The sequence below is a fragment of the Mesoplodon bidens genome (genome assembly GCF_964165515.1).
Source record: "Mesoplodon bidens genome assembly, chromosome: 12".
In the NCBI taxonomy this organism is placed as follows: Eukaryota; Metazoa; Chordata; class Mammalia; order Artiodactyla; family Ziphiidae; genus Mesoplodon; species Mesoplodon bidens.
Window position 1 is genome coordinate 24,859,045 of NC_138168.1, and position 19,913 is coordinate 24,878,957.

The window sequence follows — 19,913 nt, forward strand, 5'->3', positions numbered from 1 at the left end:
CCATTCACACAAAGGCTTTGTGTAGGCTAGAGGTCTTGACTATGGGTGATTACATAGATTCTGACAGAGGTTGGGGGAAGAAGTGGAAGTGAGTAGAATTATGGCTTTTCCTTTCTGCTTTAATCCAGTTCAGCCATGTCTGAGGCCACAGACACCTCCAGTGGCCTTTTATTGCCCCTCTTGCCTCCCTCTCACACATTTTTCCTTCTGCAACGTTTTATACCCTCCTCATTCTTCTTTCTCTTCCCTCCCCTCTATCTCTTTTCCTCCCATCTTTTCCTGCCCTTTTCCCTAACTCCAAGGAGACAGGAGCCATCCCTGTTTTACTGGTCTCCTCCTCGAGCCCTGGTCCACAACAACACCCCTGTAATCACGTAGGAGTTTCTGCTCATGGCCAGTTCTCGACACAACTACAAAGTAGTAGACGTCTTGTTTCTTTGTTTTATCCCTTGATCATCCTGCCTGACACCGTCCCTCCCTGGTAAACAGGATCCAGGACCTGCAGACAGACCTGGTGGCCTGTTTAACTCATCTTGTTAATGGCATTGTTAACGATGTTAATGGTCAGCTGTGTTGCCTCAGTCAGACGTGTTGCCATTCAAGAAAAAGGTGCCTGGGATCCTGTGTTTTAGACATAAGGAAAGAATCTCACATGGGAGAATTTGGGGCAGCTCTCTCTGGCTGAGGTGAATCGTGGAGAGGTTTTCTTGAAAGAAGCGCCCCTCAAACATGTGATCATCTTCCCTTAATACCACTTTTAGGCATTTTTCAGATGGGTTTGAAACAACATTTCCAGCCTCCATGCCTGCCTCTCTGCCTCCTTGCTGCTTATCCATCTGAGATGATCGTCTTTTCTCTAGAGGGCTCCTATCACAGCTTTCTAACTGACTGTCCCCAAAGATGTAACAGCTGCTTTCTTAGCCAGGCTGGTCCAGAATCTCCTTGGTGGTCCAGCATCTTCCCTTCCTCACACCCGCAAGCCCTCGTGAGCAATCCTAGCCACCCCTGTGGGGTTGATACCACTGAGCACAGGTGACCCTCGAGCCCACTCCTCCAGGCTGGAGGCCTTTCCTAAGCTCCGTGTCTATCGCTATACACGTTGCCTATTAGACACGCTCACCCGGTACCCCTTAGACACCTCGAGTCGGCATGTCCCAAACTCAACTGTCATTTCCCCCATCTGCTCCCACACAGACCTATTCCATTTCCCAGTTTGGGGCACAGTTATCCAGCAGCGACGCAAGAAGCCAGGAGTCGCACCCACAATCATTTCTTCATTTTCTCCTAATTCCTCCCAAATCTGTCCCGTCCTCTTACCCTCACCCTCACCGCCAGTAGGCCACCACCATCTCTTGCCAAGATGGTTCTGCAAAGGCCCCAATTCATGATCCTGTGACTGGTCTCTCCCCTCTCAAATCACCGTTTACCTGCTGCCAGAATGACTTTTCTAAAGGGCAAAGCAGAGCCTATTATTCCTTTAATAGTACTTCTCAAACTCCTCTGCTTAAGAACTCCTAATGCAAGAAGAGTGAACCAGCTCCCAGGAGGCTTGGGACGGGTCAGAAGAGCAGGATGCAGAAGTCCCCACCCACAATGTGAAGTTTCTTTTTAAGTCGCAATTTTTAACCCCATTTTGGCAATTTTGCATTCTACTCTATAATGTATCTGTTTTTGTTTTGAAATTAAAATAACATGTCCCCAAATCTTCAAGCCAGGTTGATCCTACAGAAAGGTGCATGTTTAATCCTGTGGCTTCAGGAACCCTCAGGCCCCCTAGTTTGAGAAAGGAAGGTCCTAGCTGGAATGTACATTTCTTTGCATGTTATTTGCATGCCTAGTTGACAGTTGTCCATTTGTCTCTGGAGCTCCAGCCCTCCAACCAGCCCCTGAAGTCCAGGCACACTGAACTTCTTGTCATTCTATGACCATCATACTGGTTCCCATCTCAGGACATTTACCTATGCTGTTTCCTCAAAGTAGACTGAACCCCTCCCCCATCAATCTGGTTATCTTCTAGACTCAAGTATCACCTTTCCTGTGAAGCTCTCCATGACAAACCCCAGTAGACCAAGTTAACCATTCCTCCCTTAATGTCACCAAAATCCATACCTTTCTCATAGCATAATCTCACTAGATCTTAGTTCTTTGCCTGTGTCTCTCTTCCCTACCAGACTGTGGATTGCTTCAGAGCAGCATCCGTGTCTTATTCTAGTGCTCACCAGGGTTGACTAGGCTGACCTGAATGACCATGGGGATGTCCCCTTCCTCTCTCATTACTTCTTCCATCCCCTCTGTCAAATAGGATGATCCCAGATGGGCAAGGGCACTCCAGTCAAGGGTGTATCGCTAGCTTTCTTCTCCTGCTGAATCCTCCGAACAAGCTCTCAAGACCTGACACATAGTAGATTCTCAATGAATATCTAATAAATGTTTGAATGAACCCATGAATCAGCACCACTGTTTTCTCAAATTAAGCTGCATTATCTTTTCTCAAGCTTATCTTCCAGAGAATCCTGATATCTCTGAATCTCCATGATCTAGTCATGGGCCAGCACTTACTAGACATTAAATAAATGTATAATAAATAAATGAATGAACAAGTTAAGTAATGTGTGTACATTTCAGTGTTTCTTTAAAAATACATGCACTCATTTAACTTTTTCACCCAGACACCTGGTGTGTTTACCTACCTGTTAGAAATTGGGTTTTCATTCAGAAATGGAATCTGACAAATTGGTGATGAGTGAATTTTTTTTTGAAAGTGTTATCTGTAACCAGTGTGATTTTTTTTTTTTTAATTTCAGGCTCCCTTAGGAGTTGAAATTTTGGGTGGCTTTGATCTCTACCACAGCTAATCTAATTTAATGGGTAAGAACCATGGTCTATCTCTGTTTATAAGTATAAATGCTCAATAAATGTGACTTTGAAGCATGGCACTACTCTTAAGCATTTGGACAGAGCTAAGTGAAAGTGTTTGTTCCTCCTAGCCCACAGTGAGTGCTCAGTGAATTCTTTGCTCGTCATTTGTTCATTCCCATCAGGATCTGGACATGGAATGTAAGAGGATGATATCCTTACCTTAGCCTCTGTTTGGTTACAACCTGGCTGCCAGGAACTAATAAGATGCTTTTTTTTTTGGTCAGGCATAAGCCAGTGGATAGAAACTTCAGGCTGGGGATGATTTTGTCTTTACCAAACCCTAGAGTAGTGTTCTTCCTCTTTTATTTTATTTTTTTTTTCCTGATTGAAAACTTCTACCAGTAAAAAATTTCGGGCCAAACATCCTCAATATCTGCATATTTATTTATTTATAAATTTTATACATGCATGACCATACTAATGTATCTGTACTTCTATAAAACTCATCCAAATGGTCATCTAAAGGGATAATGTAAAAATGAATAGAAATAGAAGTTATATTTTCTTCCTTCACCCCAATGGATTGTCTCATAACTAGCACACTGGCCGAAGGACTCACCGCTTGCTCTGGAAGGCTTGGTGGGAACAAGATTCTCCAGTGTTGGGTCACTGAGTATATAGGGGCCCACACTGGCTCCCTCCTTCCCATTAATCCTATTAAAAGTAACTGGCTTGAAACTTTTCAGAAAAAATTAGAATTCAGTGGTAGAATGATGATTTAAAAGACTTTATTTCCAGCGGAACCAGCTTTTTATGGTCATGCTAAATGCTGTATTTCATTCCAAATGAAAAGAACAAGACTACTGATTATACTGTAGGATAAAGAGAAAAGCAATAAAGCTGCAGTATATTCTTAAAGCGTGTAAAAAATGGTATGGTAAGGAAAAGGAGGGTTTTATCTTGCAAAGTCATAAACACTGAACAAATTAATTTTCCATTCCAGGAAATCAGCAGTCATCAACATGGCCCTTTGCAAAATATTTAAGATTTGTGATAATAACAAGTACTGCAGTGGCACTCAGTGTGATTCTCCACTCTGGCATTTCCCATTACTGTAGCCTAAGGAGGAAGGGGAAAAAAAGATAGATGATAGATATATATAGATAGATAGGTAGGCAAAATTGAAAACTGTTAAATAAAATTGACTCTAGCCAGCTGAATTAAATAGATGCTTGCTATATTTGCATATTCTCCTTTTCAGCTGACATTTTCACTCTGAGAGCTTAGGTCTGCACTAAGTATTCTATACTCTCTCCCAACCTGCCCCTCATCACCTCTACCCCTACTCTCTTCATTCAGAATAAATCCAGCCTGTGCCCACAAGGTTACTGACTCTTTTGATTAAAGGGGACAAATGCAGCCCTTCACTCTACAAATGCCCAGTAAAGCATGGGGCATCAGATACCTCTGACATTAAACCCCATGGATGTGCTCTGAGGACATTTCTCTGGTTGAACTGTTAGAAAGTCTCTGGGGCCCTTTCAGTTCTCACCTTGGTAAATGCTTTGGCCACACAGCATGTGGCTTCTGAGGTGATGTTCTTTGGGACCAACATTGTCTTCTTGGACCTCGCTGGAGTGGGGTATGCTCTGGAGAAGCAGCAGCCCATGCATTGATAGATTGGGGCACCCAGCTTGGAGAAGTATTTGTTTTCCTTTAGCTTGCATTCTGGGCAGCCTATCACCAGAAAAAAAGAAAGAAAAAAAAAAAGGCAAAGAGTAAAATAATCCAAAAATAATTTTAAAAGAGACTATGCATTTTTCCTTATTATGGGACAGCAAATATTCTTTTTTTTATTGGAAATCAAAAGAAATTAAATTAATAAATAAATAAATATTGGGTTGACCCAAAAGTTCATCGGGTTCTTCCGTAACATGGAAAACCCGGACCAACTTTTCGGCCAACCCAATACTTTTTGGCTGTATGTTCATCTTCATACACAATATCTATTTGTACCGACTACAGTTATTTTCATGGGAAAATGATTTTTGCAGATATGCATGGGAAATCTCAGTAGCCGTAGTTTCTCTTTCTTTAAGTATGACTTCTCAATTCCAGTGCTGATAGTATGTCTATAGGGAATGCAAAACTTGACAGATGAAAACACCATGCTCATCTGAAAGAAGGATTTTGCCCAGAGGCAAAATATTTTCCCATTTAGAATCTGCTATTGTTTTTCCCCCATAGCAACTCCAAATACTGACAAAGAAAAGCATGTCAGAATTAAGAAAGCATGGTGAGTGGCACAGCCTGATAGGAGATCAGGCATCTGCACTTGGGAACAGGGGTTAAAATATTATCACTTGTCTAGAGAAAAACCATCGCCAATAGTAGCTTGCAATTTCATAGCAGATGGAATTATATCAGCTACTATATGAGATTTTTGAGAAAGTACAGCAAAACAAATTTACTGCATAAAATGGTTTTGTTTTCTCACTTGTTAACTGATTTGAAAATTCATCTACAAAGGCAATGTTAAAATCCTCCCAAATCTTCTGGGAGACATGTAAACAAAAGAAAAAAAAATCAACTAGCTAGACTGAATAAGGAGCACTTTCTGCTTGTAAAACTCAGATAGAGAATAATCAGGAATCTATTTCAGATGGAAATGTACAGGCTGCTATTTAAATGGACATGTAAATATCATTTTCACTGTACATTTTTGGAACCTAGTTTAATTTTATGTTCACAATCTAAAAGTGCCTAGATAGATATCCAACAGCAAAGATTTATCACATTTGAAAAGGAGGTAGAAATGTAATTAATGGAGTTATTGATGTACATCTAGAAATGTGTGCTTTCTTGTTACTGCAAACCCAAGTTTGGTCACACACCCTGCATTGTAAACTCTCCATCAGGAAAGGAATGGAGAATTTGCAGAAACACAGACAATGTGGCCAGAATGACAGCTGCATATTTTCTGTAGTAATCCATGGCTCTTCTGCAAAACAGACATGGGAAAAAAGTTACTATAAAATTGGCTTAACAGGCATAACAACAACCAGTAATTTTAATATTACTACTATTAATAGTAATAGTCATCAGTGTCTTGACCCCTCTGCTTACAGCTCCCAATACACTCTAAACCCATGTATAAAAAAAGCAATTTCTCCCTTGGAAAGAGGTAGAGAATTGACTCTTCCCACTTCTCACATCAACCAGTAGAATCAGGTATAATGATAACAACAAGAAGTTCTCTTTTTAAAATCTTAACATCCTATTAAGAAGCTTTAATGTCCTTATTTATGAAACATGAAATTTCAACTAGATAATATCTAAGGATATCTGTATGAGTGGATGGATGGATGGATACATAGACAGATAGATAGATAAGCTTATATATGATATATAAAATATCCAAGCATTTGAGCCCATCCTTCCCATCTCTACATTCCCAGGTGGGAGAACAGAAAGAAAGGATAATGTCTCTCCTGCTTTTTATTCACGGTCGGTAGCTGGGCTGTAAGCCTAGTTATCAATGTGCAAAGTAAATGCTAACCCAGCAATGTGGCAAGAGTAGACAGCAGGTAGTATCAAAGTTTTCCTAAATCCACTTCCTGACTTATTTATACCTGTAGATACAGCTTTACCTAAGCATTCTGAGTACATGAGATCAGGTTATGCAAGGTCAGCTGAGTGATTGGCCATTTATCCAGGCATTGACCTCACCGCATTTAAGAACTGGGTTTTATCCCTACATGTTCTAGAAAAATCTCATGTAAGATAAAAGGGACAAAATTTTTTAATAGATCTTTATTGGAGTATAATTGCTTCACAATACTGTGTTAGTTTCCGTTGTACACCGAAGTAAATCAGCCATATGCACACATATGTCCCCATATCCCCTCCCTCTTGTGTCTCCCTCCCATCCTCCCTATCCCACCCCTCTAGGTCATCGCAAAGCACTGAGCTGATCTCCCTGTGCTATGCTGCTGCTTCCCACTAGCTATCTATTTTACATTTGGTAGTGTATACATGTCAATGCTACTCTCACTTTGCCCCAGCTTCCCCCTCCCACCCCGTGTCCTTAAGTCCATTCTCTATGTCTACATCTTTATTCCTGCCCTGCAACTAGGTTCATCAGTACCATTTTTTTTTAGATTCCATATATATGCATTAACATATGTTATTTGTTTTTCTCTTTCTGACTTCACTCTGTATGACAGACTCTAGGTCCATCCACCTCACTACAAATAACTCAATTTCATTTCTTTTTATGGCTGAGTAATATTCCATTGTATATATGTGAAAGGGACAGATTTTTATACCTATTTTTAAACTGCTTATGTTCAAACCATGAAAGATAACAGAGACAGAGAATTACCAATGAGAAGACAATTCAGAACATTTAAAGAATTAACACCAATTTTACAGAGCCACTTTCATAAAATAGAAGAGAAGGGAACAGTTTATGAGGCCAGGATTACCCTGACACCAAAACCAGACAAATACAGAACAAAAAAAGAAAACAAGAGGGCTTCCCTGGTGGCGCAGTGGTTGAGAGTCCGCCTGTCGATGCAGGGGACACGGGTTCGTGCCCCGGTCCGGGAAGATCCCACATGCCGCGGAACGGCTGGGCCCATGAGCCATGGCCGCTGGGCCTGTGCGTCCGGAGCCTGTGCTCCGCAACGGGAGAGGCCACAACAGTGAGAGGCCCGCGTACCACAAAAAAAAAAAAAACAAGAGACTGGTATATCTCATGAAATTAGATGCAAAAATCCAAAACAAAATAATAGCAAATTGAACCCAGTAATGAATAAGAAGAATTGTTCGACACAACCAACTGAAAATAATTCACAGTATTCAAGGCTGTTTCAATATTTGAAATTCACTTAATTGTAATCCACTATATCAAAAGAATAAAGAAAAATCATATGATTATATCAATCAACAGGAAAGCATTTGACAGCATCCAGTACTCTTTCATGATAAAAACTCTCATCAAACAAGAACCAAAAGGGTTTTCTCAACTTGATAAAGAGCATTTACAAAAACCTACAGATAACATCACACTTAATGGTGAAAAACCAAGTGCTTTCCCCTTAACATCAGGAACATGGCAAGGATGTCCACTCTCACACTCTTATTCAATATAGTGCTGGACATTCTGGCCAGCACAATATGGCAAGAAAAAGAAATTAAGGCACACAAATTTAAAATGAAGAAGTAAAACTATCCCTATTTATAGATGATATGATCATCTACATTAAAAAAAAAAGCGCAAAACAGGGAACCTACAAAAAATGTTCTGGAACTAATTAGTGAGTTCAGCAAAATTGCATGACAAAAACAACACATAAAAATCAACTACATTTCTATATACTAAAAACAATAATGTGGAAACAAAAACACAATACTATTTATAATCGCTCCAAAGAAAATAAAATACTTACGTATAAATCTAACAAAATAGGGACAGGACTTGTACACTGAAAATTACAAAATACTGATGAAGTAAATTAAAGACCTAAATAAACAGAGAGACATATCATGTGCATGGATTGGAAGACTCAACATGGTAAAGACGTCAATTCTCTCCAAACTGATCTCTATGTTTAATGAAATACCTATCAAAATCCTAGCACAGCTTTTGTAGACACAGAGAAGTTTATGATTATTGAATGGCAAAGGATCTAGAGTAGCTAAAACAATTTTAGAAACAAAGTGGGAGGAACCAGTCTTCCCAGTGTTGTCTTATTCTATAACTACAGTAATAAAACAGCATGATATTAGCAGAGGGATACACAGACTAATGGAACAGAATAGAGAACCAAAAAATATGCCCAGCTGGCTTTTGACAAAGATGCCAAAGCAATTTAACAGAGGATTTCGACTTTTTCAATAATGGCTGCTATAACAATTGGACATCCATAGGCAAAACAAATACAAAAACAGAACAAAACAAACATATAAACAAACACCTTAATGTAAATCTCATACCTTATATGAAAATTAATTCAAAATGGATCATCGACTTAACTGTAAAATGTGAAACTATAAAATGTTTAGGAAAAAATTGGGAAGGGTGGGCAGGGGCTAGGTGAATAGTTTTTAGAGTTGACAATGAAATACATAAAAGGAAAAAATGATAAATTAGACCTCATCTAAATTATGGGTTAATCCTCAAAGAGGATGAAAATACAAGATATGGACTTAGAGAAAATGTTTGCAAGCCACATGTCTAACAGAGGACTAGTATCTGGAATATATAAAGAACTCTGAAAACTCAATTTTAAAAATCCAATTGAAAAATGGACATTGCACTGGAGAAGATATATAGATGGCAAGTAAGCACATTTAATGTATTCTATATCAACCATTAGGGACATGCAAATTAAAACCACAATGAGATATTATATACCTATCAGCTAGCTAACATAAAAATAACACCAAATGGATGCAGAGAAACAGGATAATTCAGACGTTGCTGGTGGAAATATAAAATGGTACAGCCCTCTGGAAAATAGTTTGGAAGTTTCTTATAAAACTGAACATGTACTTACCATATAACCCAGCAGTTGTACTTGGGCATTTATCTCAGAGAAATGAAAACTGTGTTCAAATAAAATGTATACAAAGGGTCATAGCATCTTTATTTATAATAGCCCCAAACTGGAAATGATCCAAATGCCCAACAGCAGAGGAATGGTTGGTTCTGCAAACAATGGTACTTCCAATACCAGATTATATACTATGTAGCAACAAATAGGAACATGTTATTGATACACATGCAACTTGGATGGATCTCAAGGGTATCCTGCTGAGTGAAGGTTGCATTCTGTGTGATTACATTTATATAACACTCTTGAATTGATAAAATTATAGAGATGCTACATTAGCAGTTTCAAGGAGTTAGTATGTGGGGAGGAAGTTGAGGGGAGTAAGTAAATGTGGCTCTACAAAGATAGAACCAGGGAGCCTTGTGGTGATGGGACAGTTCTTTATCTTGATTGTGATAGTGTCACAATCTAACATGGGATGAGATTGCACAGAAACACACACATACACACAATACTAGTGAAATCCAAATAAACTCTGTGGGTTGTACCAATGTCAATTTCCTGGTTTTCCCCTTGTACTATAGCTTTGGAAGGTATTATCATTGAGGGAACTAGCTAAAGGATACTCAGGACTTCCCTGTACATTTTTCTTTTGGGGGGGGCAACTTCCTCTAAATCTATAATTTATCAAAACCAAAATTTCTTGTAAAAAAATTTCAGAATGAGATTTATAATTTCATGTGATTCAAAACCTGTGGTGATTTTTCATGTAGACTGACATGATAAGACCATGTTTTTGCTAGATGTTTATATCAACCCATGTATCTTATAAGAATAATTTGTCAGACAGTAGAACCAACAGTTTATAATACAGAAAACAGACTGTTTACATGTAGGTAAGGCTAAAACATGTACATCATTATTTCTACCTGATTTATATACTTAGACACAAGTAATTATGGGTTTTATTTATCTTCACCCATAATTAACACTGAATAAATATTGTCCTAAGTCAGTGGCTCTCAAAGTGAGATCTGGGGACCCTAAACACTTTTAGTGGGTCTGTGAGGTCAAAATTATTTTCATAATAATACTAAGATGCTGTTTGGGTTTTTCACTCTCATCCCCTCATGAGTGTTCAGAGAAATTTTCTAGAGGCTACATGACATGTGGTATTGCAACAGATTGAATAAAGAAGCACCTGAGAATGTAGCTGTGTTCTATTAGCCCAGTACTTCTTAAATTTTCAAAAAGAGGGAATTCCCTGGTGGTCCAGTGGTTGGGACTTGACACTTTCACTGCCATGACCTCAGGTTCAGTCCCTGGTTGGGAAACTAAGATCCCACAAGCCTCAGGATGTAGCCAAAAAAAAAAAAAAAAAATTGCAAAAAGGTAAAACAATGCCACTCTTCTCACTGACTTTTTTTGTTTTGGAAGTTGTCACTTTTTATAAATATATTGTATTTGTGTTAACATGTGATGGGTTTTAAATTGTTGTTTTTAAAGGAATAAATATTTCTGGGAATTCCCTGGCAGTCCAGTGCTTGGTGCTTTCACTGCTGAGGGCCCGGGTTCAATCCCTGGTCAGGGAAATAAGATCCCACAAGGCATGTAGCCAAAAAAATAAAAAAATAAAAATAAATATTTTAAAACTTTTTCCAACATAATTTCTATATCAGTAACTATTGATAAATATAAATTCATTTTAAAAATTCTTTGAGCTCTTCAATAATTTTTAAGATCATAAACAGATTCTAAGAGCCGAAATTTGAGAACCACTTCTTAAGTGATATACAAAGCCACAAGGAGAATTTCAGAATTGAAACTGGTTTCCTTTTTAAACTAGTATCATTTTTGTGCTTTGATATTGCAGCTCATATATTATGAAAATTCAGCATTATGCAGTGAACAATTATATCAGAATTAATTCAGAGAGAAGCATTTATAACAAGATTGCAGAAAGTGAGAGCATGAAACGGATGCATATTTTAGGATTTGCTTTATGATAAAGTGAAGATTGAAAAAGCAGAACCAAAGTCACCATTCCTTTAACTTTCAATAACAGAAACGGCTTTGTCTTTATTTTAAAAAGAGATGAGATTAACCAAGCAGAAAGGGATTAACCCTCAAATTCTAGGTGTTTCCGAAAACATTTTAATAAATGTTTTCATCAGCCTAATCACCCTTAGGCCTTTCTGTTTTGGAATATGGAAGAAAAACATTAAGACCCAGGGCAGGAACAATAATTATGTTCAGCTGGGATTTATGCTATTTTGCAAAACATGCTCAATCTAAATCAGATGTACTAATCTCAGCCTCTTGGTATTCCGAGTGAGGACACTGCAGGCATCACAGACTCTATATATCCAACCCCACATTGTGCCTCCAACACCCACTCAACACACCCTCACCTCCTGCCACCTGCCCCATCAGAATAAAATGAGGGCAAGAAAATGTGTGTATTCTCGACTTGACCTGTAAGGCCTTTCTCCCCCTTCTCAGCCATCCACCTCAGAGTTTTTTAAGGAGCTGCCCAGCCACCAGCTTCATTGTGAAGGTTTCATCCAAGCCCAAAGGGAGAATAAATAACTCTCCACTGCATTTATCCATCACTTTGCTTATAATTCTTAGATGAAGTTCCCCAGTCTGTCCTGAACTCTAGCTAGTTATATACCTGTTTGTCTTTCCATCCACGTAAAGCTTCTTAAGGGTAGAAACTGTGCCCCTCTAACCCACCCCCATCCTAGCACAAGGTCTTGCACAGAGTAGATGCAGTTGTGTTGCATCGGGACTTTAGAACAGTAATAACAGTATCAATCAAAAGTTGCTTGTGTAGAGCTGTCATTCATACTGAGAAACAAGATAACTCTTGAATGACAACTTAGAATAAGTGTTTAATAAAATATTTTCAGATAATAAATTCATTAGAGACGACATATTCTCACTTAGCTATAGAATTTGTAGCTGGCTAATACATGAATGTCTAAGTGTTAAATATGCCACAGGTAAGAGCCATTTTATGCTAAGATATAAAAGTCATAAGAATTCAAAAGAAAACATTAATAAAAAGCATATATAAGAGCTTCAATGTTTCAACTGGGTATCTGTTACTTTATATCAAACTAGGTATGTGGGCAAATTTATGTTCTTAATATAATAAGACTCTGTGAGGACAAGATAGCATTCTTAAGAGTATTAAAGAATATTATTGCCATGATTTACTATTATTATTTTTTATTTTTCATAGAAGTATAGTTGATTTACAATGTTAAACTTACTATTATTATTTATGTTTGCATATTATTTATTGTGATTATATACATTAATATATAATTAATGTATTAAATGATTTATATAATAGGTAAATAGCAGTGTACCATACACACACACATATGGACATCGGTATATATCTATATATATCTCTCTCTACATATCTTGACACACCAAGTACCGTACACATATACGCCAACCCCATCTATCAAAGAGGGTACAAAGATAGACACTACTTTTTGATGTGGGAGAGGCAAAGTCATACTGCAGAAGGAATTTAGACTGAGATTTTTTTTCTGGCCAGTTTTGAAAAGTACACCTGCCATAGCAGTGAAAACTTAGGGACAGTGAACAATAAGGGGGCTTCTCTTTGCAGCTCCTCTGTTCTGTTTTTATCACAGAAAAAAAGTGTTTATGAGGTAAGGTGCCAGGACTGAGAAATCTATCATCCCATCCTGTCAATCCTATTATTGAAAGGCTTCAAGACAAATTAAATATACATACACACACATATATGGATGTATGTATATATGTGTACATGCATGTATGTACACAAATACACATATATGTACATATATATAAAAGATTGTTCCAAGAAGACAAGTGTTTGGTACAGTGTGACATCCTGGTCTTCATTTACCTGCAAAGATGCTGCCATTGCTCCCCCACTGCCAAAGAGTAAGGTTTTCGATTTTTCTAATGGTGGTGGTAGATGGGGTGACTCACCCATACTCTCCACACCAGGAAGCCCAACTGACTCATACCACATTTTTGAGATGACTGGCTAGGGTAGAGGAATAATTCTTTGTTAACAAAACAGATTAAATCTAACTGATTTCTAGAGAGTTAACCGAAGGTTTCACTTCATTAGCCCCATCTAGCCCAGCTAACCACCAAGAAGAAGAAAAGTAGGCAGCCTTCAGTGAAGGATCACTAATGAAAAGGACCCTTGAAAGCAAAGACTTTAATCCCCAGCACACTGCCTGGCATGAGATAGCTATGTAAGAATTGTTTGTTAAACAGAGGAGAGGCCTGTAAGTTTTAGCATCTTGCCTGGAACAGCGAATAGCAATAGTTCAGCCTGGATGAGAGATGTGAAGGTGGAGCATCGTAAGGGTAAGCGGACGTTCAGCACCCTTCATCCTTCATCCCACCACTTCCCATGGAGCCAGTCCCCGAACAGGCTCACCTTCACGTCCCACCATGTGACCACTGATGTCTCCTGCTGGATGAATTTAAAGAGTCTGGGGTCAGTGATCAGGAAACTCAACTTGGAGTAGCCTTGGCTACTAGTTTTCTTTCTTCATGTGCTCTAGTTGCAGGAAGTGGGTTTTTACCCTGTTCTTGTAACATATTCTGAATCCCAGGTCGAGCAGTGAATGTCTTCTGTGATCCCATGCTCCAGGCCCTAGCCTCAGTAATCCTCCAAGTTCTCAGATCTTCGAAGTAGACATTCAAATATTGCTCCTAGGCACTAGAGCAACCTTAGACCCAGTATCGCATTCACTGATCGTCAAAGGATGGCTGAGAGAGAAACGGTTAATACTCCCATGATCTGTCTCAAATCCCCTCATTCATTCTTTGATATAGATAATTAATGCTTTCTCTATTTTATGAAAAGATGAGTTTTGGATGATTTGACAGTTCAACATTGTAAAGTGCAAAATTTAAGGTCCAAATTGAACATTTGAAAGATTTAAAGACTTTGAATAAGTACCTGCTACGTGCCAGGCACTGTGCCAAGTATGGGTGACACAAATATGAATAAGTTTTCTGCTCTCTGACCCAGATACAAAGGCAAATGACTGTGAGTTAGATCGATGAATGCTGTAGTAAAAGCATTCGTAGATGTTGAAACATTTGATAGGCTGGGGACAGGAAAATGGAGAGGTGAAAAACTAATGAGGATAAAGAACACGTATTTCATGGGGAAGAAAGACATGACGGTAGTAAATATATATATTTTACTGTTTTAACATTTGTACAGGGCTTTGTGTATTCAGCAGTCCTCATAACTTCCCCAGCCTAATCACAGGGGTTGCAAATAGTGTATCCCCAAAGTGTCCCAGTGTCCACAGGAAAATAAGTGACGTCACACAGTTCAGCAGCTGTATTTGGGGTGGGATTTCTGTTTATCAATTACTTAACAGTATTTTTTGACTTCACAAAATTCTAAAAGGGAGCCGACTTAATTTTCCAGATGAAATGAAGAGAAAGTGAAAAAAGGGGGTCTTAGAGGCAAAAGACATATAAAATACAACTTGTACAGGTATACTTTGCAAAAAAACAAACAAACAAAAAACCCCAGGGGTTTCCATAAAAACAAACAGAACAAAAGATGACCTTTAAATATTTATTTTTTAAAAAGAAAAAGAGCGGGCACTATTTAGAAGGAAATTGAAGTGCTCATAGGATTATAAAAATTTCAATTCCTTTATGACGATTCTTATAACAATCATATTTTGAGAAGCTTCTTTTCTTTTTTTTTTTTTGCGATACGCGGGCCTCTCACTGCTGTGGCCTCTCCCGTTGCGGAGCACAGGCTCCGGACGCACAGGCTCAGCGGCCATGGCTCACGGGCCCAGCCGCTCCACGGCATGTGGGATCTTCCCGGACCGGGGCACGAACCCGTGTCCCCTGCAACGGCAGGCTGACTCTCAACCACTGTGCCATCAGGGAAGCCCAGACAAGCTTCTTTTCTTAACTGACTAAATTTAAGGGGCTTAAAATAAGATGTACACTTTCTACTTTAATTGTTATTTTAAGGCACTTTACAATGTTAACATAATTATGTAATTAAAATCTTAGTTCTTCCATTACCCTTCTGGTTTTTCTAGCACATCAGCATTTTTTAAATTGTCTGCAAACTAAATCAACAAGAAATTTTGATAGGACAAACTCTATGTACCATAAAATTTTGTTTTAAATGAGAAATTCAAATATTTGTAGTTTAAAAATACCCAATTTTTTAAATTAACATTATTGCAGTAATAAATGCTATCAGGAACAAAACATTAAGTAGTGTCAACTTATCACTCAGAAAAGTAAAACATCCAAAGGCCAGAAAAGTTTTATACAGAGCATTTTTATAGCAATATAAGAATCATTCTTGTAACTTTTAAAATTTGTACATTACATTTTCTTTATTTGAACTGTTTTTGTGCAATCTTTTGACACACCAAGTATCATTTCCATTTAAAAGCACTAGATTATAGAAACATTTAATTTACCTTAAAGTCTCTCAATAATAGAATGGACAGGCTGGGTTTGTATATTTCTCAACCCCAGCACCTCACATTATAAGCATTTTTTTCTGTGATAAAAACAAAGCAGGGAATTCCCTAGAGGTCCAGTGGTTGGGACTCCACATTTCCACTGCAGGGCCCACGGGTTCGATCCCTGGTAGGGGAACTAAGATCCCACATGCTGTGTGGTGCAGCCAAAAATAAAAATAAATAATAGTTAAAAAAAAAAACAGAGCAGAACTGCAAAGAGAAGCCCCTTATTGTTTATTGCCCCTGTTTTCTCTGCTACGGCAGGTGTACTTCCCAAAGATGGCCACAAAAATATCCCTCAGCCTACATTCACTCTGCAGTATGACCTTGCCACTTCCATATGGAAAAGTGGTGTGTCTCTCTTTGTATCCCATTGATCTAGGTGGGCCCTATGACTACTTATACCAATAGAATAAGGCAGTCATGAGAGTGTCCCTTACACCAATACAACACTGGGCCAAGCGTGGGAGTAGCCCTGCACTGACCTGGCAGTTTCTGCTTCCTGTGTCTTAGAAGCCAGTTTCTGTGTAAGAAGTGCTAGTGGGCTGAGACCACCACACAATAAGAAGGCTATAAACGACATGGACCGACCCTGGAGAATGAGATGGCACACAGAGAAAGAGAAAGAGGCCAGGAAATAATGAGTGAAGAAGCCATTTGGATGACCAGCCCAGTTGAGCCTTCAGGTGACTCCAGCCCCAGCCAATATCTGATCACAAATGCATGAGAAATCCAAGTTAAGAACAGCCCAGCTGAGCCCAATCCACCTGCAGGGCCTTGAGAGATAATAATAACTTCTTGTTTTACCCACTAAGTTTTTCAGTACTTTGATGCACAGTAATAGATAACTGGAACAACTGCTGTCCCTTATAACAAAAATTTCTCCTCCAGGGTTTGAGATATGGGACGCCAGTCTTGTCTCTCCACTTTCTTCCGGTACTTTTCCTCTGTGGGGTGTGATTTATATAACACAGATTCAGTTAATCTATTAGGGGAAATCTAACAAAGTGTGAAAAAAAATTCGGAGTTAGCATTGCCCACAGTATCTGCCATACTGAATTTGGTAATAATAACTTCTACATTGAAAAGAATACCAACCATTGAGCACTTGTGTGTGCTAGGTATTCTTTTGAGCACCTTGAACACATAAATATATTCAGTACTCATGACAACCCTGTGAGGTATTCTTCTCGTTTTGGCAGATAAAAGAATTCCAGAGGCGAAGTAACCTATACAAAGTCACAAAATTCACCACTGGCAGACCTAAGATTTTAGAATGTCTCTTTACAACTCCAAGCTCTGAACCGCATTTTACTACACTGCCTTCAAACCTTTATATTTCACAATGAACTTCTTAAATGTTTTTTTTTTCAGGTGGTATATCCCTAAATAGAATGCTGACATCTTTTTTTTTAGAGTAACATTATGTTATACCAGCTCAAATATAAGTTGCCTGTGTAATTTTTTATTTTGCATATTTATCTGACTTCACCTTCTTCAGAACAGCCTTAGGAAAGCCATTTCATTCGGATAAAGAGGCATTTTACACCTGACCAAGGCATGAGGACTAGTGTTTGATTGGTGGGGCGTGACTGGCGGGGGACAGGCATTGGCTTTCATATCCATTTCCCTTGTTTGATTCTCTTTACACTTTGGGGAAAGCACTATTATGTCACCTATCTCGTAGACTAGAAAACTACCCTTGAGAGAAGTAAAAGGATTTGCCAAAATCATCTGGAAAGTGGTCTGATCCTAAGATAGTACCCTTTCACCTATACTACCTTATAGCCTAGAAACACACAGTTAATCCATTCTCTTTAGGGCATTGATTTAAGCATGGATCATGATGTTACTGTTGTCTTTTCAAATTCAATTCATAATATTGCCCTTGATTCCGCTCCCGCTCTGGCCTAAGCGCCCTCTTCTCTCTCTCTCTCTCTCCTCCTCCTACCCCAGTGCACAGCGGATGCTAGAGCATTTCTATAACGTTATCTGAGTCTGGTGAATCAAGAAATTACTGGATTATTTTGTGCAGCATTATGATGGGGAATGCTGAAATGTTACACACCAAAACCAGAATTTGCAAGGATCATAAGTTGATAGCAAACTACTCTGGGATTCACAATCTGTAAAAATGGAAGTATGGTGCTATAGGTCATGCTGTTCTCAATGGAAGTATCAGCTGATTCCTGTACATTTTCTCTTTGTGAAAGCAGATTATCTTGATCTACTTTTGAACGAAATGCACATATTACGTTCTAATTTTACTAGTTCTGTTTCCTAGCTCTTACTTTGAGTTTTCATGTAAATTTGAGAAATGTACAAGGAAACTGAGAAGCTGTTCTGGAATATAATAAATTGCTTCTCTAACACTTCACATGCTACCTTTTTCAGCAAGAAATGGTGAGAAATATGACTCAAAATTTCAACGACTCTTATTACTGCAAAAAAAAAAAAAAGAAAGAAAGAAAAGAAACCAAAACCAAAGTTAAAGAAATGAAATGAACACACATAAACTTTTCATAAATGGTGGTTATTCTTATCATTTAAAAATAATTCAAGACTATAGCAAAGTATTACAATCAATTTGGGTGACCAATATTTTGAATAATTGAGTTGGTGTTAAGTAATTATTTAAAAGACATCTTCAGAAACTTAAGAATATTCCTCTGTTCTAATATAAAACATCTTCTTTTTTGAGTGGGGAGAAGATTGTAGAGCTCAGGAAACAAAAGTTCCCATTAAAGTGAAATGGAGCTTCAGTATTCCTGAGGGACCCATGTAGTGTCAGTTCATAATTCTTCCATGTACCCCAATCTTGTATCCTCAACATTAATAAGGAGGGACAAAGGAGCACTTTTATTTTCTAGTCCTAATTTCCTAACCAGCTGCCATTCCAAGCAGCACCGAGGCAAATATAACTAAAGTTAGCAAACATTTCTAGAAACTCTCTGCAGAACAAACCAATTAGACTTAGCCGAGTGATGTAGAATTGCAAGGTCCATCATAATATTGAGAAATACTACCGACTCTTATTTTTGTGGCATTCTATGAAAGAAGAAAAAGGAAACAATGTTGTTCAAGAGATTTCAGTGTTACAATTCAAGTCCACCCAAGAGGGTCTATTCAAAAAATATCAGAAGCTATAGTCATTCAGCTGAACAGGTGAGCTGCTTTACCATTGACCAGTTTGAAGATGTAGTTATGTGTCATTTAAAAACTGATGACAAAACAATATCAGCACCTTACATGTCTACTCCCTCTCTTCCTGACCCCTGGAAACCACTCAAAAGAATGCCTTTCAAATGACATCCAATATTTCTTGAGAAAACTTTTTAGTTACTGACAGGCACTCACACATCACAGCAGGAGACAGTTGGTTTCTGGCTTCAGTTAGATAACATCTTAGCCTGTGATCACAGACCACAATTTTGCAGACTTCCTCCCAATTCAATCATGAGTGCTGAAAAGAGAATGTGTAAATGCCTGTCTTCTTACTAAGGTTTATGCACAACCAGCTCCCTTGTATTCTCAAATACTTTACTCCTCAATTAAAATCCCCCAAGTTATTTCATTCATATTACCTTCCGCTGGATTTTTTGCAGGATGTGGTCAGGGCAGTGGACTGTGGATCTGAAGAGGGATTTTAGCTTCGTCTTGTGATTTCTCAGGAACTGCTCTTAATAAAGTCCTCACCTGTTTTATATACCAGCAGAGTAATAAAAACTGCATGTTCCCACCTGCATCTAAGTCCAGGGATCAACAGTAAATTCCATCCAATGATTGAATGGTACTTTGTGTAATTACCATGACATCAATTTGATCTTATCTCGTTTCAGCCCTTCGCTCATTTTTTGTTTTGAGCCATTTCCAGGTGGTGTTGACTGCAAGGTCAGCCTATGAAACAAGAGTACGCTGTTATTTTCTACATAATTTTATCCAGACTTAT

The 19,913-nt window shown here is 38.4% G+C and overlaps 1 protein-coding gene across 1 annotated transcript; it reads right to left on the bottom strand.

Moving 5' to 3' along the window:
- Window positions 1-3,717: 3,717 nt before the first annotated feature.
- On the bottom strand, window positions 3,718-6,002 carry CGA (glycoprotein hormones, alpha polypeptide). Its single transcript, XM_081251079.1, has 3 exons — window positions 5,754-6,002; window positions 4,412-4,596; window positions 3,718-3,978 (listed from the first exon to the last, which is right to left on the bottom strand). Exons 1-3 carry the CDS (start codon window positions 5,851-5,853, stop codon window positions 3,901-3,903), a joined length of 363 nt encoding a protein of 120 aa, XP_081107205.1. The 5' UTR covers window positions 5,854-6,002; the 3' UTR covers window positions 3,718-3,900.
- Window positions 6,003-19,913: the final 13,911 nt, after the last annotated feature.